The sequence below is a fragment of the Cataglyphis hispanica genome, chromosome 7 (assembly GCF_021464435.1).
Source record: "Cataglyphis hispanica isolate Lineage 1 chromosome 7, ULB_Chis1_1.0, whole genome shotgun sequence".
NCBI lineage: Eukaryota > Metazoa > Arthropoda > Insecta > Hymenoptera > Formicidae > Cataglyphis > Cataglyphis hispanica.
Genome location: NC_065960.1, coordinates 1942406 through 1967095, shown reverse-complemented (window position 1 = coordinate 1967095; position 24690 = coordinate 1942406). Strand labels below are relative to the sequence as shown.

Sequence of the window (24690 nt, the reverse complement as noted above, 5' to 3'; positions counted from 1 at the left end):
AATCTTCAAAGGTTTATCTATTCTTCTACCTACCTTCATCACTTTTTATGTGATCGGATATGTTTTGACAGAAAGCGTTTATAATTTTTTAAATTGAATATTCTAGTTGCATAATTACCTTTGTAATATATGTATATGGTACATTTAACTGAAACGTAGATTGAAATTTTTATTGACAAAGACCCGTACTATGTATTGGAAATTTACAAATAAAATTTTCTCTTTTTTGATTTTCCTTTGTTAGTTGTCTCAAACCATGTGATCTTTACCTTTAGCGTAAAATAGAATTAGTCATGCAGCTTCAAAAAGAATTTCAAAATTGTTTCATGATTCTTTTTATTATTCTCGCTATCTTTTTTTTTTTAACTATTCATGATCGGAAAAGGATTATCCAAATTGGAAAAACCATTTACCGAAGAGAAAGGTTGAGATGAGGGGAGGTAACGAGACTGGAGCGAGACGGGGAAAGATTGCCCCCGAGAGACGAGACAACCGTGAGGAGATCGCTTTCGGGATCATTAATTATCCTAGAAAATGCGAGAACGAGAAAAGGGGGGATGATGGTGGAAAGGAGAGCCGAATGAGCGACGGATAGAAAAGAGAGCGAATGAGACGGCGAATGTCACCGCTGCAAACCGAAATTACTGTGACGAAAGATTAATGATCCTGTATTTTATTGCACGTATTTATAGGTCCGATGCTCAAAATTTCTCGCAAAGTTTTATTTTTGTCTCGATATGGCAATCATCCCGAAATCCAAGGTCTTTCTGATTTCGCCGATCGTACCAATAAAAAATAACCTTTTTTCGTAAATAAAAAGACTAATCGTTTTTTTGTAAGCGTTTCGATATGTAAACAATTCCACATTCAAAAATCCAGAAATGGTTTAACACGATTTGACAAATAAACTCTCTTGTTAAAAGAATTCTTTTCGGAGAAATTTCTATTCATTTTTCAGTAATATATTCACCTAATTTAACAAAACAAATTTTTTTCTATAGAAATTTATAGATTTGTAGAATACTTTCTATGGAAGGCTTTCTATAGAAATTGATAACATAGAAACATTAAAAATAACATTAAAAAAACACAAAAAAAGAATAACTTAATTTTTCTTTTTTTGATTGAATTACGCTTTCGTTTCTTGTTACATTTATTAAAGAATCATATAAAAAATCACATTAAAACAATATATTTTTACAATTCTAACCACTTAAAATTTTTTCAGAATTGTATTGAAGCAATTTAAAAATTTCTTATTCAAACATTCAAGATTTAGAAAAGTACAACATCAATTCCTTGTGATATTATATAAATATTTAAAAAAAGTAAAAACCAAAAAGATTCAAGTATCTTAATCAAAATTTTTTTATTTTTTGATCTTCATCCAACATCAACTTTGACATTTAAGTGAAATCAAATTATTTTTTCTTGAAATTATTATCTATAATTTTTAAAGCTAGTGTCCTTTTAAATTTAAAGTGGAAAATTGTTTGTTTATCGAGGTATAAAGTAAGAGCATTCATTCCTGTGTAAATTAAACTTATCGTTGAAGACATGCAAAAAAAAATTGAAGATAAAAGCAAAATTTCTATTTGGACTTGAGTGCGATGCGATTAATAATAAGAGATTTCGCTAAAAAATCGCGAGAGAGACTGCGTTCGCGGGCGTTCTCTTCGCTGATACATTATCGTACCGTACCCGCATACCGATGGTACTCGTCGCATTAATTAACTCTGGTCCGAGCGTTTGCTCTACGATGTAAAAGACTGGCGGAATGAAAGGAAAAAGAAGAAGAAAAAACGCAACGTGCCTTCTTTAAATAAATCGCCAGGAGTGACGGATACGGGAAGGGGAAGATTAATGAGCACGATGTGTCGTTCGATTCGATACGTCGAATTAACGCGAGACAGAAACGAAGCTTCGCGTATCGGTTATTAATGACTTACGGAGTTCCGCCAATGTAAACGTTAGCCCCGATGCCGCGCTTACTCGCGTCGCGCTGCTTTGAATTCGCTTAGAGACGTTTCTTGAATACATACATCTTACAATTAGACGAGAGCGTATAAAGCGTGAATTGAACCGGCAGTAGTAGGAAACGACGATTAATTGGCCATAATTGGATGTAGCGACGACGTTTTTGTTAACGCGCCTTATTAACTCATACACACGCGCGCTACATAAAAGATTAACGTCGGGAGGTATCGTTCTCGCTCTTTGTAACACGTCTTTTAGAACGTATACATATATATAATACATACATCCCGTTTTCTTGAATACATTTAACGATTTCGCAACGCAGCGAATTTGTTTTCAGCGAACTAAATCGTTATTGCTCGACGGAGGTTAAACGAATTCCAGTCGCGCTCTCGTTGCGCGTATACGCGCGTACAAACACGCGGAGGGCGTGGGGATGAAAAAATCAACCACCGCCCTCCGTTCCCTGAGTGGCAGGTTCACTAATACGTACCCTCGCGTTCGCTTCTCCTGCGAGCAATATCGCCCCGGTTTCTCGTCGATGTACCGAGATAGAGGAAGACAGAAACGGTAGGGTCGGCGGTTAACGATGATAGGGTAACTAGAGAGAGAAAGACAATAAGAACAAGAGAAAAAGAGAGAGAGAGAGAGAGAGAAAAGCTCAAGCCTATAATGTAGAGGGAGGATCCGGTTATCTCGTGCCAATCTTCTTTGCGTTTTCTCGCACGCATATTCTTTATCCCCTTGTTTAAGTACATCGATCCGTTCGATTCTTGACGGAAATACATCTTTCGCCAAATGTCATGTGAATTCATCTCAAAGTCTATGATGTAACTTTTGAAATTACATTCCTCTGCTTTGATTTCTCTCGTAAAATACACTTGTTTTCGCACGCCTCTCTCTTTATCCCTCCGCGAGAGATACCGGATGCTGCTGCAGCGAAGAGAAAAAAAAAAGCGATGCTAAAGGGGAGGGGAGGGCGCGATGAAGGTGGAACGAGGGGATGGAAAAGCAGCGGATTCCCGAGGTAATAGCGCGAAAGTTCCGACATCGTTAATCTTGCAGTTCGTAGGTCGACGGATAGACAGTATGTATGTACGTGTCGGATAGCGTATACTCGTTGCTACGAGTACATCACGAGGTGGCCACACCCCCGCGTGATCGACAGCACGGTGGTTACGAAACTCACCCCAATTGCTTTTCACATTTGTGTAAACATTCACTTTGTTCGTCTCTTTAAATGTTATCAAATCATTATCGGACTCAGAAGATTAATTCTTAATGGATCACGAAGGAATGATTAGAAAAATATATAGATTAAAGTACCCTAAAAAAATTCATATAATTAATATATATATATATATATATATATATATATATATAATATATATATATATATATTAATTATAATATATTAATATAAGAATTAATCTTCTGAGTCCGATAATGATTTGATAACATTCAAAGAGACGAACAAAGTGAATGATATATATATATATATATATATATATATATATATATACTTATAAAAAAATTTATTAAAAAATTTCTGTGTGTGTATAATAAAATATTTACAAAAATATCTATAAATATATAATATAATATAAAATATCTATATATTATATCTAAGAGGAAAACAGCTCTTATTAATTTTTCACTAAAAATGGTGAAAATAGAATGTTATCTCCTTTTTTTAAATTTATCGTACTACTATAATATCGACAACTCATTGTTAAATGGAGAATTATTCATAGATGAAGTGACACGTAAAACAAGCAATTATATATACAAAATGTTCTCCCCATTTGAAATTCCTAGAGAAATATCTGAAAGTTAAATGGACATTCAAAAAAATGACGCAAGAAAATTGTAGAAATTCATTTAGCGTGATCAGCAGAGTATTCTTTTTTTTTATCACTATCCTTATTTTTACCTTTATTTATCTTTATACTATCTTTGTACTATATCTATTCACTTAAATTGTGATAAAATTATTTCTTCAAAGCGATAAATTATGTTAAAAAAAGATTACCATATCTAATTTATTGCTAGATTCGAAGAAAGTTGGATTTATTGGGCAATAAATATTTACATATATAGAAATATTTTATCGATCAAATGATATAAACGCTATGGAAGAAGCGATAAGTGAGGAAACGAGCATCATCGAGCCATCTATTGGTATTTAAAGGAACGCACCATCGTTGGATTTGCACGAGTTCGCATATCTTAATTATCAAAAGGAACAAACAAATAAATAAGATTGCATCACAATGTCTATGCATGTAAAGCAGAATAGAGAGCAATATCGTTTTGCAGGACAAAAAATTTCGTGCACGATTTAAATTTCCGGAAAAAAAAATTCCTATATAATCAAATATAAAGATACATAATTATATATAAAGTATGTCTTCAATTTAATAATTTAATAATTCTTGCAACAAACACGCATCACGCAAGGAATATTAAGTTTGAAAAATGTGTAAGATTTTAAGAACCTTATTATATGTAACCGAACTGAGTGAATATCTATGGAGCGAATGCGGTGTATGGATCATGGGGCCTATGTATAATTGGCAGAGTGGTTGCCAGCTGAGAAGGAAAATTCTTGGGATCTTTTTAAATTTTTTTTAAAATGCCTTCAGTTTAAAGACAGTTATTCAGCACCCTTGGAATCATTGACATATAATATGGACTGCACATATTAGGAAAAAATCGGTTCGCTTCATAGAAAAAGATTGAACGCATGGGCGGTTATACCTGTCTCTTTCTATTCAACACCAGAGTGACCGCACTCACACCCGCTCTCTCACTCTCTCTCTCTCTCTCATTTTTGATAACCATTTGGTTATCCATTGTACATTGTTTACGATTAGATACGCAGTCCACGCTATGCGTCGATGCTTGGAATAACGAGTTCCGGTGGAATTATTTTTTCTCTGCAGGGTGCGTTCGAGAATGTGTATGTCACGTAAACTATAATGTCGGATAAATCCTTGATTCATCCGAATGATGTACTTAAACACAACTCAGTGTGCATACATCTGTCTATGTCAGCTGTAGTTTATGCCGTCTCGTCGGCGAACGACTCTAAAAAGGGATTATTTTCTTCTTCAAAAAATAATTATTTTTTTTGTACGAAAGATCTTTTTTTTTTTACTCAATAGTAACGACAGATTTTGAGGTTTAAATATAGACACATTCAGACAATTTCAGACTTTCAGTTGAGACTAAAGTTGAGGACTAAAGTTTACAAGGTACGATTATAATAAAATGTACCTGCTGTTGTCATTGTTAAACTTCAAAGAATACCATTTTATTCCAAAAAGGATTTCGAATGGATATAACAATATTCAACTATAGAATACCAGAATAAAACAACAGTGTTGGATCATTAGTCAAAGAGATTGACAAGAAATTCCAATCTAGCATTTCTCTTATCGCAGATTCTAAACAACTCACCGTTATATGCTCTCGTTCATGATTGACATATATCTTACAAAATTCAGCCGTTATAATATTTATTGTAATATTAACGGCGACGTGGTGCGAACCACGCTATAATAATAATTAATGTGTTCCCTCCCCCGTTATCGAGAAGTACACGACGGGGCAGCTTCGTCGAGCGACGATAACGCGGTGCGACGTATCGAATTGCTTCGACAAAAAAGTATGTCTTACTCGAGCGAACTGTCACGCTCTCAGGAATATCTGAGTTTTCGTAGCTCTATACCGCTGAGGAAGATTGTCGTCGATGCCGATGGTGCCAAGGTATTATTTCATTAGAGTGATATAAGGTTTAAATACATAAATATAAATAGTTCGATATCTAACTGTTTACTAACATTTATCTTGTTTTGTTTTTATCATTGTTTTGGACATACAGTAAAGATTCAAAGCAACTTTTACTTCAGCCTTGAAGAAAATAACAAAACACTAACTTTATCTTGAAATATAAATTGTTTCAGGGATGGAAGGTGTACGATTCCAATCCAAAAACTATCAAGTGCCCACTTATATGTCTTCCACCAGTTTGTGGTACCGCCGATATCTTTTTTAGGCAATTATTAGGCCTGGCTGCCAAAGGTTATAGAGTTATATCAGTGAGTTGTAATATAAAATCAATGCATTTAATATATATGCAAAGTAGAGTGAAAAATCTCATTTACATCATATTGATGCAAGAGTTGACCTTTAACAGTTGATCCAGGAAGTTCACCTTTATAGGCTGAGCCACCAGTATATTGGAGTATAAAGGAATGGTGCGATGGATTCAGAAAACTATTGGATTATCTGGAACTTGATAAAGTTCATCTTTTTGGTGCTTCGTTAGGTTAGAACGTAGTAGTAAAATATTTACCTTTAAATTTACACATAATTTTACAAATAAAATGCATAATTATAAATTTTATATTTGCAGGTGGCTTCCTGGCACAGAAATTTACAGAAATAAATGCGCATTGTCCTAGAGTAGTATCTTTAGTTCTGTGCAATACTTTTACGGATACATCTGTATTTAGTTACAATGATTCTGCAGCAGTGTAAGTCAGTCATTTCATTACAAAATAATTTATTCAGTTTTATATTGATTCTGTTATTATAGTTCTTATGTTTGCAGTTTTTGGATTTTACCTTCAATGGTACTAAAGAAAATGGTAATGGGAAATTTTGCAACAGAAAAGGTTGATGGAGAAATCATAGAGGCAATAGATTTTATGGTGGAAAGGGTATGAATTTCGATGTTTTCTAGAATTGGTGGAAGACAAAGAAAACAAAATGTTCTATTTGAGAAATTTTTAATCCTGTATACATTTCTCACAATTTTTTATAATTTCTAGCTGGAGAGCTTAACGCAACCTGAATTAGCATCTCGTTTAACAATGAATTGCATAAATTGTTATGTACAACCTCAAAAGATATGTCATTTACCAGTGACGATAATAGATGTTTTTGATGAATATGCTTTATCAAATGCTGTTAGGGAAGAAATGTATAAATGCTATCCAAATGCGAAATTGGCCCACTTGAAAAGTGGTGGAAATTTTCCATACTTGAGTCGATCTGCCGAAGTCAATTTGCATTTGCAGGTAAATTTATAAAGTATAATTGCGATCAAATAGAATTTTTTAATATCGATGATCGATAAAGCATCAGGAGGTGTGTTTTCAGATACATTTAAGACAGTTTGAGGACACCGAATATGCAGCTTCAGAAAAAATTAAAATTTAGCATAATGCGTTTATGTTAGGAAAAATGAAATATTAATTAAATAAAAATGGATTCCACTACTCATAAACAGATATTATAAATAAAGACATCTGTGTCTTTTATATCGAGTAAGATATGATTTTGTTAATGTCTCAATTTAGTTCTTAACAAAATAATTTGTTACAATGTATGTTACAATCCAAATGATATATATGATTTATATACTGTATAGCACTGTTTTGAATCTATTATGTCAAACATATTTAGTTCCTTAAATATAAAAAGCATTTATATTTTATAATATCCTAATTTTCTTTTATCTGTAAAAAAAGATAATATTTATCATCTATTCTTGCAAGCTAAAAATAAATATATCTTTATTAAGTATATTTTATATCAAATTTCTTTTATTATATACAAGTAATTCTAATTAAATCTAATAACAAAATATTTTCTTAAATATCTATTATTACGATCACAATTCATGAATAAATACTTTTATAAAATTTTTTATGATATGAGTCTATTTGGATGTATAATCTATTTTATTTTATCTTTTTCTATACAGTGCTCTTGGGACCTAGTACATATTTTAAAGCAGCACGGTTATGGTGTGCAAAGTAAGAAGTTGACCATAGTTTGTTAGTCGTCGCCTGACCGGGAGACCGTATAAGAACTCGCTTGGTATCGATTCCTTCTTCATGTGTACTCGCTCGTGTTTCTCTTTTGCAATCTCGTATTACAGGGCCTGTTCTGCCAAGTATACATATATGGCATTGGTGTCTCTATTACTTTCCTTTAAATTTTTTTCCGTGTTGATTTTTCAATTTTGAATTTTAATTGGCTATAATTGTATATATAATTTTATAATACAGATATATTAAAGATTTATCTATGATTTTATATGAGTGTAAATTTTTTTTAAAAAAGTGAAACCTGAAGAATTAAAAATTCTATTAATTATACCTGAAATTTCGAAATATTCAAATTACACTAAATTAACACCAAAGAATTCGCCTGTTCAAATTATTAATATTTATTAAATTTATTCATATTCACAAACATTATGAATATTATCTAATATCTTTTGCGTACGGAAAATGAAAAAGTGATTTATTAAAAAGATTAATGGGAGGTTTGATTTATTCAATGTATAAGTAAGATTCACATGCTGATAAGATTATCCTTATCGCACTTGTTGCCGATATTGTCCCATAAGTAATCTTCCTGGCATAATCCCTCTCTTGTAAAGAATGACGTATGTGTATAATGTACGTGTATATTTCAGCTCATCGTCAGTCTCTCACCTGCACGCAACGCAGCCGGTATCCGATCGCAATAATATATCCGACGTGACAATAGAGTGAAATTTTTTAATATCTTTTACGGCACGTTTTAAGATATCGTTCGGATTGATAAATCTCAATTATAAATTGCAATCTGCTTGTTTGTTCGATAAGCTTTAGGAAATTCAGTCGCAAAGTAAGACACTTGTTGGCAAGGCGGTGTATTGTTTGCTTTCAAACATTTTTTGTGTAATTTTTTTTTTTTAATTAAAAAAAAAAGATTCTCGAGTTTTCTTTTTCTCTCTCTTTTTATTATTGACTGTGTGTGACCGATTGCGTCTTCTGTAAGATATTAAATTAATTATTTTTTATAGTTAAAAGTTAAATTTATATTCATTGACATATTTGTACATGTGTGCGTGTATTTTATTTTAATAGTTAATAATTTTTTGCCAGAGTTTTTATTGATTTTTTCTGTAATTATGTTATCCTTAATGAGTCATACGTTGAACAATTGGATGGAAGTGATCACGTTATTATTGTAATAAGACATGCTATTATCGATATACGATCTATATCTAATCCCTCGTGTGATATTACATTGATGCATATGCTTTTCGTAAACTTATCCATAACTATCACGTAACCGTCCTAATGGGAAACTATCCTAAGGGAAAATAACTTGCAGCTAAATCTAATCAAGTGAAAGGAACACTGACCACAGGTTTGCCTTAGAAACAAACAGCGTCATCAACTGATATTTATTTTTTTATCGTGCAAAGTAATAAAATTTTGTACTGTTTAAGTTTCAAATTTGTCCTGAAAATATCTACGCTATATTTTATCAAAAATCTTTCCTTCGCACGCGGAATCCTATTGGATTTTAATTTCCATTTTAATCACATCATGATTGTATGTTCACGCAGATATCATCTTTCGGGAGTACAAACCATGATAATATCATGATGGATTCACCGGAACCGTGAAAATTTTTATCTCTGCATCCTGGAAAATACGAAGTCTTAGAAAAATGAATAACGCCAGCGAGCGGACGCGTCTCGTGGACACCGGGAGGATTGCGACGTCCACGAAACTCGCTTACGCTCTTGGACACGTCTTCAACGATCTGGCGGCTGCCATGTGGTTCTCCTACACTTTAATTTATCTTCAACGAGTGGCATTATTAGAACCCGTCATCGCCGGTGCGCTATTACTTCTAGGTAAGCGGCCAATTATTCATACACGTATGTACAATGTTATCTTAGTCAACGATTGATTAATGTCAAAACGATTTTCATTCAAGGACAAGTCATCGATGCGATTGCGACGCCTGTGTTTGGTTTCCTAGTCGATCGTTACTGCAAAAAGAAGACTTGGCACGTTTTCGGTTCTGTCATAGTCACCCTATCCTTTCCCATAATATTCGGAAATTTCGCTAATTCCGCTACGACGGCTATGTTTTTATACGTAATCAGTATTACAATATTTCAAACGGGTTGGGCAGCCGTACAGATATCTCATTTATCAATGATTCCCTCGTTAACTAATTCTCTCCTGGCTCGAGCCGATTTGACCGCAATAAGGTATGTGAATTGTAACAAGATTCTTTTTCTCTCTCTTTCGCCTTCTCTGTCCGAGTTACATTAGAATAAATTTGATTCTAGATACTCTGCCCAAGTTAGTGCGGCCGTGGTAGTTTTTATAGTTACGTGGATAATTTTACCGACTAGTGGAGATGAGTCTATGGTTCAATTGGATCAGCAGGACGATTATAAATTCAGAGTATGTACAAAGAAACCGCGTGTCAAAAAAAAAAAAATTACAATAAGAGCCAACAAGTGAACTACGTTACAATATCAATTTTATAATTTACAGAATATCGTCCTGATTCTCACGATCCTCGGTCTGACCGCAACCGTTTTTTTTCACATTTTTCTAAAAGCGAACCTCCTGGAACGAGAAACGCCTCAGAAAACGAACATCGAGGAGCCGATTGGATCATTGAACCGACGAATGTCATGGATCGATATCACGATCTTGTTGAGAGTCGCAATGCTCTACGTAGCGAGCAGATTATTTATCACTCTCAGTACAGTGTACTTGCCACTGTATATAGAAGAGACTGAAATTGGCGGTAAGCAGGCGTTGGCCACTGTGCCATTGGTCTCATATATATCCTCGTTTGTGGCCGCTTTATTACTTAAATACATCAACAGAAGTTGCGGCACCAAGGTACGTGTTTGATGATACTCTCTTAAATGGAATCAGTGTATTGTCGTTGACAAACAGTGCTTTCGGTTATAGTACTACAAACAATGAAATCTCATCAAAAATCATCAATCACACACACATACACAGTGATATTCTAAGATGTCATATATTCCCGGGAAAAGTCTATCGAATATATATATATGTAATTAGATATATAGACAATTTTTTCTTCACTTCTTAAAATTTCATATTTTACATATATGAAAGAAATTCGATAGCAATGTATTTCGTTAAAGAAATATCTAAATTTGATCAAGCGTCTTGTTCATTTCTTATTGCACTTGTGACATTTTAAGAGTAAGAAAAATAATATATAATTCTAAATTAGAATATTAGTTGAAAAGTTTGTATGAAATTTTATTGTCGTAATCAGCGAGACATAAGACGAAGAAGTAAAGCGTGAACGTTTTCATCAAAGAGATGAGCGAGTATTTCACTGATCTCATGACTTTGATCAATGACACTTTCACTGATTCAATTTGAGAAAGTAGAGAGAAAGACGAAGAGGAAAATGAAAAAAGGCAAGTGCGTATATTCATATTCTTGTTTCGCCGAATCGAAAATAGGTGTGCTATTTTCTCGGTGCTACAGTAGGATTAGCGGCGGCAGTCGTTACGGAATTTGTCGCGGGTAATACGACGGTCGTGTACGTCATCGCCGTGTTAATTGGCGCGGGAAGTTCCATTACGATGGTCACCGCATTGAGCGTCACCGCCGAATTAATCGGCTCCAGAACGGAACGTAGCGCGCTTGTCTATTCCATCGTCACGTTCCTCGATAAAATCATCACCGGTCTCGTAGTGATATTCATCGAGAAGTGGTGAGTGATAACCGGAATATGCGGAATGAATTTAATTTAATTATACAAGTTGCAATTTTATATACGATATGTATTGATTTGCGCGCGCACCAAGAGAGTCATCGGCATGGATATGTATATTAAATTTATCTTGTGTAGAAAATTTAATTGTAATCACCGTTGGATTGCAAATTGATATCGATTATTTTGTTATTCCTATCGTATATTTTTTTCAACATTCCACTTTTATTTCTTTCAGGAGATGCAATGACAAGGAACTTTGTTTCAATTATAACCGAGATACATTGTCCATCGTGTGCGCTTCCTCGATGACACTGGGACTCATAACTTTGATATCTGTATCGCGTTGCCTAACTTGAGACACAATGACGGATCGATAATGCCTTTCGCATTATGTCTGTATATAGATTATAATTTTATTTATCCTCCCGTTGAAAATACTGCCAAGGGACAAGCGATATAAAAAAAAAATTGTATATTAATGACGATGAATTTTATTTCGTGATATCCCGTCTTATATCAAAATCGCAATAAATCTAAGAAAAATCCATTATCTTTCTTACATTTTTTTTATCTCGTGTTGCCATCTTATATCAAAATTAAAAAAAACAATTTTTTTGAAATCCGTCATCTTTCTAATCTCTCCTTTTCCGAATTTATCGATTCAAGATCCGTCGCTTTATTATCATGCGCTTTCGCGAATGTTAATTTCATTGAACAGTGTTAGATGTCGTGAGGTATGCGATCGTCGTTTCACGCCAAACTTCACGTATCGTAGAAAAGGCGCGTCACCATAGCAGTAATGGCGCGAGAGTACGTTGACCCGTTTGTTCGCACGTTACATACCGTGCTGGCTCCTAGTCGCTGTTGCGTCGTAGTACGTCAAGGCAAGAGAGACATACATTCGCTTTATCGCCCGTATATACAAAGCGTACCGGGAAATAGGAGGGAGATCATAGACGGGGCGGCGAGCCATTGCGCAGACGCTTGGGGTGGTGGGTGGAGGGGAGTGGGAGTCGCGCGGCCGCACGTTCACGAGGCATGGCGTGGTGCGCGTTCTAGTAAACAAGTTGTGTGTGTCGAGTCGCGCGGGGAATCTCGCGCTCCCCGAACGAGCAATCGCGATTACCGTGTGTATTTGTTCGACGAGACGCGACCGTTTCGTCGTGCGCCACGACGCGTCGCGTCGTTATTGTCGTCATTATCGTCGTCGTCGTCGTCGTCGTGCTATGGTGAGAGAAACGATTGAGGATAAATAAATGATAACTTCAACTCGGACATACGAGCCGATTGACTTGACACCATTGCCGCGGACCGTCTCGGTGTGTTACGTGGGTGTATGTGTGTTGTTCCTCTCGTCTCTCGTTTGCGGAGAAAAGTGTTTACAGTGCTCGCCATCCCGGATCTCTGTTTCTTTCAACCGAGGCGAGACGAGGCGACTTTCGATCCGAGGCGAGACGAGGGAGTCGTCGGCGCGACGAAGGTGATGACGCCGAGACACGTTCAACGGAGTTTCCGACTGGACGCCGTGTTTCAGGTAAGTGCCTCTCTTTCTCTTTGCTTTCTCCTTTGCGTCATTTTCGTCTCGTTTCTTTTTTCTCGCCACACGCGCGTCAGACGACACGCGTCTCTTTCGCATGTGACGTATTTGCGAAGCGATTTATCGCGCTAAATATCGTGCGATATTGACTCGCGCTCCTTTTCGCGTCGCAAAATATTCTCTAAATATGTCTTTTTGACTTTTATTTTTGTCTTTCGATCGCGAAGATGTCTTCTCTTTCCCTTCTCTCTCTCTCTCTCTCTCTCTCTCTCTTCCTTTCTCTCTATTTTGTGTCACATAAAGAATTTGCTCCGAATCACCCTTTTCTCATTTCGTCCTCAATCGAAAAGGTTCACGACCAGAGGGAGGATGAGGAGAGGAGGTTAGGGAAAAGGTGCGCGCAGGTAACACGCGAAATTTTTTCCGTGACCGTTGCGTCGTTCCTGGGCGTTGTTTCTCTCGCACCCGGACGCTACATTGTGGAGCTCGTGACGAAAAGGGCTTTTCGCATGAAACACGCATGCTTTTACGCGTGTATCAATGGCCTCCGAACGCGCCGTGTAAATTATTCGCTCGTTCGCGAGAAAAGAGAGAGAGAGAGAGGAGGGGAGGGGAGGGGAGGGGAGAGAAAGAGCGAAGTGAAAAGAAAGGAAGCGAAACGGCTCCACGTAGGAGGTGGCGGTGGCGATTTTTTTTCATGGAAGAAGGGCATGCCTGGAGGCGGTCGTTTTCTTTCGAATCTCAAAGCGCGATGTCGTTTGCTTTTGCTCGGATAAAATCGACGGCGTGTCGATAGGGGACGGCGTGGCGACGACGATTAAATCGTGATATTTTTCTCTTTAGTCACTGACCTCGCGGCTGCTCGGCTAACCTCGTTCGTCGCCGCCGCCGCGCCGTCGCGACGACGTCGATTCGCGTTCGGAAGAGAGAGGAGAGAGGAGGACCGCGTGTCGTGGGTTTCGGCACGGCTCGTCATCTCGCCGCGAGACCCGATTTCAGCTCGCGTCAAAGCATTCTTTACCGAAAGAAAGAGAAAGAGAGAGAGAGAGATTGAGAGTGAGAGAAAGAGCCTGTCCTTGTGCTCTCTTACGTTATCGTAAATATATGTTGTCATTCGTACAAGCCTCCCTAGGGTGTCTATATTATTCTCGATATTTGCGCGATTTATATTTTGCTAGGATAAACAACAATACTACATTTTTTTTTTTCTCTTGTGTCTTTTTCGAAAAATCTTTTTCGAAGGAGAACGCAAAAACGAGATATCAACCTTACGGAAAATCGATCTATCAATATTTACAGATGCTCGTGAAACACGTGTGCTTATATAATTTCCGATTTCTAAAATTATATTAATGATGGTTTTGATTTTTATTCAAGTAATGCATTTTTTCGTTCTTGTAAAAACGTTTCAAATCGAGAAAAGACGCCGCTCGTTGTAAACCCTTTTCTCGTGTAACCGCATCGCCCGAAAATGGAGGCCGTTCCGTGATTATTTCCGAGTTGGCGAACGATGCGACGACACGAGAGTATCGATCGAACGTCCTATTCGTTGATTTCTAGTAAGATATATTTGATTAATAGTAATGACATATCATCGTGCTCTCTGCTAGCTGAATTAAAAATTGAGAGAAATATGTGATCTGTCAGAGAAGAAAAAAAAAAAAAACACATTTGTTACGGAGATAGTTTAATTGAGAGAGAATCGATTCTTTGAATGATAGGGATTTAAGATCGATTAAGATAGCATTCGGAATCGATTCCCACGGCATTATTTCGCGCTTTATCGCTGAATACGCGCCTTATTTAAGCTGGCCGTACAGAAAATAACGCAGAATCGCGCGAGTAACGACGTTTGAGTAGTGACGTTTACGACATCGTAGACATCAGACAGAGGTTGTTGCCTGAAGTATGCCTTAACTGAGGTGAAATAAGTAAAAAGTTTGCTAGACGTTTTGCCTTGGAAATATTCGTAAAAATGTTATTGGATTATTGACGGCTGACATTAACGACAGGTAATAACGTCGAGCCGCAATGCCTCGCTGTTCTGTCATTTTTATAAGCGTTAGCGGTACGTTTATTTTTTGTCTGTCGTTGCAAATCACGAAAAGACGCCAGAGATTTTTGAAACTGTCGGAAAGACGCTTTATTTCTGGCACAAATGAATCTGCGCCGAGATGCATGCTGATCAAAAATTTTACTTTATCAACTTGTATTTACTATCATTTTAATCGAGCGTTCTTATCATTAAAAATCAAATTTAATTTGCAAATTTGAATTATTAGAATTATATTTTTTTATAAAATTGTAATTATATACACATACAATTATATATAATTTATAAAATATATTTTAGTCGATTACGAGAAAATCGGATTTTTTATCTTATATCTATAGTTAAAATCTTGAGAAAGATTTAGGTTCTAAAAATCTAAGGTTTCAAGATTTTTAACTACTTGACCTGATCTGACCTAAGAAACATTTCGTATTTCTGGCCTGAGTTAAACATGTTGTACATAAAGTGAGTCAGCAAACGCAATAGAACGCTAAAAGAGGTGATTTCTTTTTCAGAAATAAATCGAAATTTACACGAGGCTTTGTATTCCAGAAAATTGACTTTGAAATTTAGAAAATTTTTAACATATCAAAGCTTGAATAATTTTTGAAATTATTCTTATGTCATAAATCATTGTATTTTTTTAATAGGCACTGTTAATATATAAATATAAGATAAAAAAAAATATATATAAAATATTTTCATATATTCTTATATAACAAAACACTTTAAAAGACAATTTAAGTTATTAAAAAAAAATCTCTCTTAAGAATTTAAAATATATCAAGACAGGCTTTAATTTTTTTTAATAAAGAGATTATTATTTTATAAATATTTTAATAAATACTGTTCGCGCGCGAAATATGTTCGACTATCAGAAATTATCTCTTTTGAAATTATAGTATGTTTCCCGAGCCATCTTATATGTCTGCATGTCAATTGACAAGACTAAAGTTTATTCGAATGAATGATAAAATGCGAGTTTTTAATTATTTATAACTCGAATATATTACTTGCTCCCTATTGTTTTTGCTTGACAATAATCCGCATAAACGGCGATGACGTCTAACAGCCGACTCCGCTCGCTCTATCGTAATTGGATAGCCTGTGCTTGCTCCCCGAGCGAAAGAATACTATGCCAACGATGGCACGGAATGTCACCGCTGCTGTTGCGCTATTAACACGTACCAAGGGCACATGCGCCCAACCGGACGATTGGCCGGCATTGTTACTCTAAAGAGAACCCGTGATTCTGAATCTGTTGCGTCATCATATTTTTACGAGACGCGAACGTGATTAAAAATTGCGCGAAATTTCCTTGAGTCGAATTCAAGCGTGTAAATATGTCGATATTAAAGTAATCAATAAAATCTTATTATATACTGCGTGAAGTAAACGATTCTTCTCTCGCATCTGATAATTAATTCCTCCAATTAATGGCTTAAAATTTCATTTATCGAGAGACGATTTCTCAAGATCGTCGACGGTGATAATTGCTAAGAGAGCGTGCTTTCGCGGCGCATTCTCGGGCTGTGAGACGCTTATGCATACATTGTTGCACACAATTTTCCACATGCTACTCTTTCTAGAACGTGAAGCCATCATGTCGTCACGCAATTGCGTGCTTCGCTAGTTATACTATCGTAAGTTATACTATTGTAAATAACTATTTTTTTTCTATCATAATTATACGTTTACACGCGTCCTCATTCTTTTTTACGAGCGTTGTAAAAAGATGCTTGAAATTTCAGACGTATCTTTGAATTTTCAAATAGAATATCTGATAAAAATTTCAGATTATCTGTCTTAATTATCAAAGTCATTTCTCTGAAAGTTCAGAAGAGTTGTGTCTAAAAATTTAAACAGTGTGTCTGCAAAAAAAACTTTAGACACTTTATCTGAAGTTTCTTTTAAGGTGAGATTTTTGACTTTTTAATTGAAAAATAAGCACGGATTTTTTTTTTTTTTTTCGACGGGAAAAATTTATTTGTACATCTATGTAGAGGACATATGTTATGTACAGCATGTTAGTTGATTAGAGATTGAATCTCAATTCGCCTGCTAATTTATTAATTGCGTTGTATATTGCTCTAGTTTGTTGTCAATTGTGTCATCTACGACGGTCATGTTCTTAGATTGCTCAAACGCGCACGTCATTTTGCAATAATTAATAATGCATGCACGGCAGCATGAATACGAGGCGATATGCAATCGCAATTAATCGAATATGGCCTTATTTAAACATGAATTATCGCGCTATTAAAACGATATTGCGCGCGCGACGCGAGAAAAAAGTCAGCGAGGTTAAACTTCAAGGGTAGTAACTATGTCTTTCAGAGAATGCCGATTCATTCTACATTTATATTCAAGAAGAATAAAGGTGTACGTGATTTCAATTTTCCTCAAAAGACAAATTATTTCGCGTTTTACAGCGGTCTCTCTTCATACTTGAAGCAACTTTATCGCGACCCTCACGCGACGTCTATTTTTATCGCCGACCGATCTTTTTTTAATTCGTCAGTTTGAATACAATTGACTCATTTACCGTGAACAAAGGGTCGTAATATGCGTTACGTAGATAGAACAATAAACGGCTCTGCTTTTTTTTTTTTTGCCAAAGATAAGTTTATAATATAAATGGTAATTCTGTTAAACCGGCGTTTTCAATGTTGAAGAATCGATTGTGTCGCGCTCGTATCTCGATCGCGAACAGTTTTCTTGTTAGATACTAAAATGTAAATAGAATGTAAATCGTATTCGGCGTAACGCAAGTTACCGGGGAGAATGTATCGCGGGTGAAGGAAGAAGAAGGAAGAGTTTTTCAAACGGTTTGCGTAACGACGACGAAAGGCAAAGCGACCCGGACGTCACCCTTCTTCCATCGAAGTCGTCGTTAAATATGCAGACTTGCACCGGTGCTATGTATACGATTTACATGCGTGTGTATGTGCGTTGTGTACACGTCCCTTCCAGGAACTATATTTCATTTCTGCGCATGTGTGCGCACTTTGAGAGCACCGTATGGTGCCAGAACTATTCGCATGCTTCGAAACGGAAATCCACAACGCAGTTGCCGGCATAGTTGTTCCGTTCTGCGGCATCGATGAAGAAGTTCAATACCTTCTGGATTTGATGTACAACAAACACAGATTTTTTTTTCCATGCGTTTATATAGACATTTCTCTCTCATTGTCGAGTGTCTCTTATTGTCCCTTTTGAAGTTTTGTCTCACCTCAGAATCGATCCGATGGAGCTTGTTTCCGTTTCCTTTCATCTCACCGTCTCTCTCTCTCTTTCTTTCTGCTCTTGTCGTCCTCATTCTTCGTTTTCTTCCACTGCGCTTCCGCTCATAAACGGCGCTCGTGAACGTGCTCTATCTTCCCCTTTAGGCGTATAGATACTTTGTATTCAAGCGAGTTCGTAAGTGTAGTCTGTATCTCTTCGTTACTAAAGTAGCGCATTATCGTCCCTCTTCCTTATTTTACTCCCGTTGTTCGCGATGCTTTCCGCACAAATACCGTTTAAAGATTCTTCGATGACGCGCATTTTCACCGAACAATGTAATCGAATTTCTCGAGTATCTCAGCCGACATTCTCTCGCATCATCATCATCATCATCCATCATTGTGAATAAGTCAACGAAACGTGCGTCAATTTTAACATTCGGCTGCATGGATGTCAGAAACCTGACCATGCGTTTCTTCAAAGGTTTCGTTAGCGATCAACGCGCATCTGTGACAATATCGTGCGTACGAACGATCGGGAAATACGCGCGAAACATGTCTTTATACATTATTAATCTCATACAGCGATATGATGATGCTAATGAATGAGAGGGGGAAGGGTTGTCAAATTCTTCCGTTGGTCATCGTTGATTCCACAATAGAAACGGCTCAGTCGGTTTCCGTGCTCAACCGTTGGATGGCGGTTCCATGGACCTACATCACCGACTCCTCCTTTTCGTCTCGAAAGGGCGAGAGAAATTGCGTCATTTTCCTAAGATTGCCGCGCAAAAAAAATATATACCGACATCAAACAAACTTTTCTTTGATGTCAAACTTGACGCCGTACAAGTTTCTCTTTAAAGAAAATGACACTCTTATCGCACAAGTGACAGTTTTGCCTCCGTGAAATTTCTTTCTAAAAATACAAAAGATGCAGAAAGTAATCGCATCGTGATATATCCGAGCATCATTTATAGAAGAGATTATACAAGGGAAAATGCGCCGCAATGTCGAAGAGCGAAAGGCGGGCGGGGTCGGTCCTTTCCTTACTGCGCACTTTCTTACCCCTCCGCGTTTTAACCCTCGACGACGCCGCGACGTGGCGGCGGCGGCGGCGGCGGCGGCGGCAACGAGGACGACGGACGGCAAGTTTATTAGTTCGCTTCGGGGAAAAGGCGGCGGCGCGCGCTTTCCTGTTATCGTCCGCGACCTCCTTGCTCCGGCTCGATTAAGCGCTTATTAGCGTCGCGTCTGCTACATATATGTATACGCGTGTGTACGCGCACGGTGGAAGACGACGTGTGTGGACGACGACATACTACGCACCGGCGTACTACATAATGTACTACGCATCGCATCGGCGCATGGTTAACGTCCAGCCGACACGAGGCTGCCGCCGCGGTCACTTGGACAGCGACGACGGGGACAGCGACCCTTGTTCGCGTACCTCGAGCGCGACATCCGATAGCTCGCCGCTCGATGTAGGTATATTAGAGATAAGACGCTCTTTTTCTCTCTCTCTCTCTCTCTCTCTCTCTCTCTCTCCTTTTCTTTCTCTCTGACCCTCGCATCGCGATAATCGCGCGACATTTTATAATGAAGTCTCTTTCTCTCTAACGTGGCTGGATATACGATTTCCGCGTGATTTAATCTAACGATGAAATAAGAGAGAGAACGAAGCGTATTTTTGTGATATCAGATTGACAATAATTAAAACGGCATTTTTTTTTATCGACGCAATCAATGTAACACGATATCGCGCTCGTTGGTGCGCGACACGGAGTTATCGAATTGCAAAGTTTCGCGATTGATTTCACACTTGTCTCCCGAAAAATATTGCTTCCATCCGATATACATATACATGGTGAATTGTCGAATCGTTCCCCGATTGTGCGCATCGGGAGAGAATCGTGGTGAGAGATGCTGCGACAGCTCGACGTACTCTCGAAACGACGCTTCCGGCTGTCTTTTACCCGCTCGGAGATTCCAGTTATCGGTAGCGCACACTGCCCACATATATACAATCACACACACACACACATACATACTGCTACGATAGGTTTCCCTCCAGAAGAACGCTCCGTGCTTTAGAATAGATCATCGAAGCCTTGAGCGGTTGCGGTTAGAATAGAATATGCGCGTATTAGAGATGGAAACTCGGAAATCCATTGCATTGTTCAAGTATATCCCGACGATAAATTTTAACTCAAGGATGCGTAGATAAATTGTACGAAGCGCCGTCGACACGGTCGGGGAATATTGCCGTATATTTTTCGAGGCCGACGTAATACGTACCTCTCGTTTCGAGAGTGTGCGATATTTTTCTCGTTATTCGGGATGGCGCAAAATTATAAATACCTCTCCCATTGCCACTTATCTCTCGGTTTCACGCGCCGATACTTATCGAAAACGCACGTTCGCCAGATACGAATCTAGCGCGAGGAACTTTGTTCTCTGTGTACAATAAAATGGGCCCCTTAAACTCGTCGAGCGACATTTCGCACCCCAGGCAGTTGGAGACGTGTAAAGCGTTGCGTCGTATTCCCCGTTAGATCCGCTTTTTAACGGCTTTCCGCGGGTTGACGCAATGTCGCGCGGCGGAATATCATACGCGACCGTTAACTTTACGACCGTCATTCACTTTCATGAATCAATCATGTCGATGACGTAGATTCAATCGTAATCTCTTTACGCGAACAGAGCCCAAGTTACTCGGCAACGTGACGTGAAACAAAACGCCTCGATTATATGTTCGACGGAGTATCGGATAATTTCTCTTTTTCTAATATTCGATCTTTATCCTCTCCCTAAAATTTGATTCGCCGTTAAATGCGATTGGATATCGGCCAAAAAGTTATCTCACCCGATGTAGAACAACTCGCTCACGCCTACGCCGTATAACGTAATTCTCATCACGCGACGATTCGCATTTTCGAGCCTCGAGGGATTGTGAAAATTTTGGCATTGTCTCGCCGTTCTTCGCTTTTATGCGCGTCAAAATGGCACGTCGCCATAGGAGCGGTGAAGGCCGACGAGAGGCCGCTATAAAACGCACATAAAGATCGGTGTGATCGATCGGCTCCGCGATTATCATCGCAAGGATATATTGTATAACGATGAGGGCCTCTCGCCGCCCACTTACGATCTCTCCCCATATCGCGAAATTGTCGTGCATCGTGAATTGCGCGTGTACTACTGTTGGAATCGCTGTCGGAGTTTTATACCTTTAGCGCGCTAGGCATGTGGCAATGTTTTGGCTCGCATCGATCGTCCACCCCTTATACTGCGACGTAGTATCGCACTTCCTTTTGCCCTTCCACTCTACTTTTACTCTCCCACTACGTGCACACGATCCACCTACGCCCTCTCCCCCTTCCCCCTCGTCGATTTCACTCAACTAACCCTTCGGATAGTAGCAGCGATTCTCAATCCTCAGGCACCGATCACTCGTGTTATAATTCGAAGGGTGTTGTTTTTGTTTTTTATACACGGTATCACCGTATATATTCGAAATGATAACCCCGTTCATTTTATCCGGTAAATAAACGCGCCGTCGGTTTTTAAACGGTCGGAAATTATTTGCCGCACTGTATCATTCCGGATTACAATGTTATTTTTATTACGCCGTTGGAAAACGTCCGCTGATACAATTCAATGATATGTACAAGTTGTTTTTTCCCCAGTGTTTATATTTACAAGTAACAAATAAATACGCGAATATATTTTAATTACGATATACGCTGAAGAGAATTTCGATAATTTGTTGTATCTTGTTATTTTCGTTAATCGGACAATTTCGTTGGAAATTACATATTTGCGAACGTGTTTCTCATATGATTTCTCTTATGATTATTACATATTATATAATTATCGGTAAATTAATTGTCGATAATACATGAAAAGTATACCTTCTATGTCAATTATTGCGTTTAAATTATGCAATGATGGAAATATTTATGAAAATGTGCACTTTGTGCGCGCGTGTCGTGCTTATCGCATCGTAATCTAATAATTATACCGATTTCAAGTGTCGTTATAATTGCTATGATTAATCAAGTTTCTCGAATTAATTGTTTATGCGAAAGAGTTTATAATCTTCAAAAGGAGAATAAAACTTCTGTGAAAAATTAAAAACATTTTCTTAATTTTCCAAAAAATGTGGAAGACACGTGGAATTCCGACAGAAATATGTTACGCTCTCTTTTGGCGCATACGTGAAGCGCGTAATTTTGTTTGGACAGTGATAAAGGTAGTGTTTGTCACTTTTCGAGAATGACGTTATATCTCATTGCGTTGGTCTTTATCGATCGTGAAGCACTTAAACAGATTAATACTCGTTACACGACTGCCCGAAAGAGAGAGAGAGAGAAATGTGTTTTTCAAAATATATTTTTATTTTAGAACAATCACGAAAAATATTGTATATACATATAATTATAATTAATCCTGAGAAAAATATTTGAAATGCCATGTTGATAGCTGTGTCACGGTGATAGTAATAGCATTACGACCTTTGGACTGCAAAGAAAGTTTCGAATATCTCGCGATAACACCCTGTTATACAAATATAGTTATCCGTAATCTTACAGTTTTCTGTAATCTTAGTAATTGAAAGTTAAAACTATATTTATCTCTGTCTTTCTCTATCTTTATTAAATCGCAATTAAAAAAAAAAATCAACTTAAGTTCAATTTGTTAAAGTTGATTGATAATTATGGTAATATATTAATATAATTGACATTGCGACTATTTATCCCGCTATCTTTAGAAACTTGCTGACTCTAAATAACAAACGAGAAATAGTCGCGGGACGAAAATAAGCGAATGCGAGCTAATAATATTAATTCTGTATTTCGACGCGCGTTTGATTCGCCGTTAAGAAAGCTATTCGCAATTATTTGTGCCATTTGATGACACAGCATCATGGTATGACAAGCGCCCCAGGGACGCGCATTCCGATTACGTTAAATGACGATATCCCGAGTAATGAATGACAATAGATAGATGATAAATGAACGCAAGTTGAGTCAAAACGACTAAAAGGGATCAATTTTCTTTTCGTTTCGCGCTGTATCGATCGTACGAAAAATACGATAACACAAGATACGAATATAAATTGACGGAGATGTAATTATCACGTGTACGAAAAATCGGAGGGAGGGAATTGAAAGAGAGAAGAGAGGATCGCGTGGGAGCAATCTGTAATATCTGGAGCACAATGACTGCTACAATGGCAGTAAGCTATAACAATGGCGACATCAAACTGGAATACGCGAATAAACAGCGGAGACGGGACCGAAGTAATAGTGGCCAACTCTACGACGTCGTAGATTGGAAGTGAGCGTACGTCGCCGTCCTCGTCTTGGATTGGCCGGAGATAGTAGGAACGACGAGGAAGAAGAGAGAAATTGGACGAGAGAAAGAAAAAGAGAGAGCGCGGCAGGCAATGCTATGTATCGACCATCTCCTTCCATTCAGTTCGCCGCTTCGGTGAAAGAGTGACGAAGAGGAAACCCGGTGACGAAAGACAAAGATAGAGAGGGAGGAGGAGAACAAGGAAGGAAGATGATCAAACTCGGCACGTTGCGAAATGCGCCTCTTTAGCCGGCGCGAAGAAACAGAACTATCATCGTCTCTGACGTAGTTTTTTTTTTCTCTGTCTTCTCGCTAGTTTGTGATGAAGTCAATTTATCGGACCGATACCACGTTTATCGTTTACCTGCGCGCTACAGATGATATCTCGTTCGCTCTAATCTGCCGTGCAACGTATCGTGCGATACTCGATAAAATACGCGCGCGCGGGGCTGCGTATTTTATTGTAACTACGTCTCTAATTTATTGTATATATATATATACATACATCTCTCTCCCTCCTTCTCTCTCTTTCTCTTTCCTAGGTGCATCGATCGATCACGCGTCGAGTTGTAGCTACCGTTGCGCGGATATTACACGATATTACGACATGGTGAAAATCCATTTAATTTATACATATGTCACACGAGCGCGTATCGTTACGTAATCGTGAATGCCTTGTAAAAAACCGCAAAGATAGTCAAAACCACAAAAATTGCGAGTTTGACAGCTCGATCGAGATAATAACTGAATGTCTGTTCTCTGGGAAAATTTTACAAATCTGGATCCTTTGAAAAATCTGTGAATTTTTATAAAATTTTATTTATTAAAATATTCTTCGAAAATTCGTTTTTTTTTGATATTTTTATTTTTGCAAGCAGCAGTTGACCAAATTAACAATCAGATGGCAGCGTACATCCGTCATATGACTTGCGAATTTGCAATCTTAATTATAATTC

The 24690-nt window shown here is 37.6% G+C and overlaps 3 protein-coding genes across 7 annotated transcripts in view; all 3 read left to right on the top strand.

The window, feature by feature from the left end:
* Positions 1 to 4911: 4911 nt before the first annotated feature.
* Positions 4912 to 7998, top strand: LOC126850928 (maspardin-like). 3 transcript variants are annotated; one of them, XR_007687610.1, is made up of 8 exons: positions 4912 to 5748; positions 5946 to 6080; positions 6205 to 6310; positions 6398 to 6518; positions 6596 to 6704; positions 6816 to 7064; positions 7147 to 7313; positions 7754 to 7998. XR_007687610.1 is itself a non-coding variant. In XM_050594415.1 (8 exons), the coding sequence occupies exons 2-8, from the start codon at positions 5551 to 5553 to the stop codon at positions 7204 to 7206; spliced, it is 978 nt and encodes a 325-aa protein (XP_050450372.1). In that variant the 5' UTR covers positions 4912 to 5234; positions 5424 to 5550; the 3' UTR covers positions 7207 to 7572. The 3 variants fall into 3 exon arrangements, 2 of the variants coding, with proteins under 2 accessions (XP_050450372.1, XP_050450371.1); XM_050594415.1 differs by lacking the exon at positions 7754 to 7998 and having other exon boundaries at positions 4912 to 5234; positions 5424 to 5748; positions 7147 to 7572; XM_050594414.1 differs by lacking the exon at positions 7754 to 7998 and having other exon boundaries at positions 4912 to 5234; positions 5307 to 5748; positions 7147 to 7572.
* A 485-nt stretch (positions 7999 to 8483) lies between these two features.
* LOC126850921 (major facilitator superfamily domain-containing protein 12-like) lies at positions 8484 to 12137 on the top strand. Of its 3 annotated transcripts, none has more exons than XM_050594398.1 (7): positions 8484 to 8667; positions 9398 to 9691; positions 9775 to 10054; positions 10136 to 10253; positions 10347 to 10703; positions 11309 to 11562; positions 11801 to 12136. In XM_050594398.1, exons 2-7 carry the CDS (start codon positions 9502 to 9504, stop codon positions 11919 to 11921), a joined length of 1320 nt encoding a protein of 439 aa, XP_050450355.1. In that variant the 5' UTR covers positions 8484 to 8667; positions 9398 to 9501; the 3' UTR covers positions 11922 to 12136. The 3 variants fall into 3 exon arrangements, with proteins under 3 accessions (XP_050450355.1, XP_050450358.1, XP_050450356.1); XM_050594401.1 differs by lacking the exon at positions 8484 to 8667 and adding an exon at positions 8695 to 8815 and having other exon boundaries at positions 11801 to 12137; XM_050594399.1 differs by lacking the exon at positions 8484 to 8667 and adding an exon at positions 9035 to 9195 and having other exon boundaries at positions 11801 to 12137.
* A 456-nt stretch (positions 12138 to 12593) lies between these two features.
* The window catches only part of LOC126850892 (insulin-like receptor), a 43371-nt gene continuing 31274 nt past the window's right edge, over positions 12594 to 24690 (top strand). Inside the window, exon 1 of the mRNA XM_050594335.1 lies at positions 12594 to 13099. The gene's annotated coding sequence lies outside the window, so the exon portion shown is untranslated. The remainder of the gene's footprint in view (positions 13100 to 24690) is intronic.

Coding starts and splice junctions, on each gene's coding strand:
- LOC126850928 (XM_050594415.1), top strand. CDS start 5,551: ATGTGTTCCCTCCCCCGTTATCGAGAAGTACACGACGGGGCAGCTTCG. Junction 5,749..5,945: donor TCGATGCCGATGGTGCCAAG/GTATTATTTCAT, acceptor AAATTGTTTCAG/GGATGGAAGGTGTACGATTC. Junction 6,311..6,397: donor TCTTTTTGGTGCTTCGTTAG/GTTAGAACGTAG, acceptor TTATATTTGCAG/GTGGCTTCCTGGCACAGAAA.
- LOC126850921 (XM_050594401.1), top strand. CDS start 9,502: ATGAATAACGCCAGCGAGCGGACGCGTCTCGTGGACACCGGGAGGATT. Junction 10,055..10,135: donor GCCGATTTGACCGCAATAAG/GTATGTGAATTG, acceptor ATTTGATTCTAG/ATACTCTGCCCAAGTTAGTG. Junction 10,704..11,308: donor ACAGAAGTTGCGGCACCAAG/GTACGTGTTTGA, acceptor AATCGAAAATAG/GTGTGCTATTTTCTCGGTGC.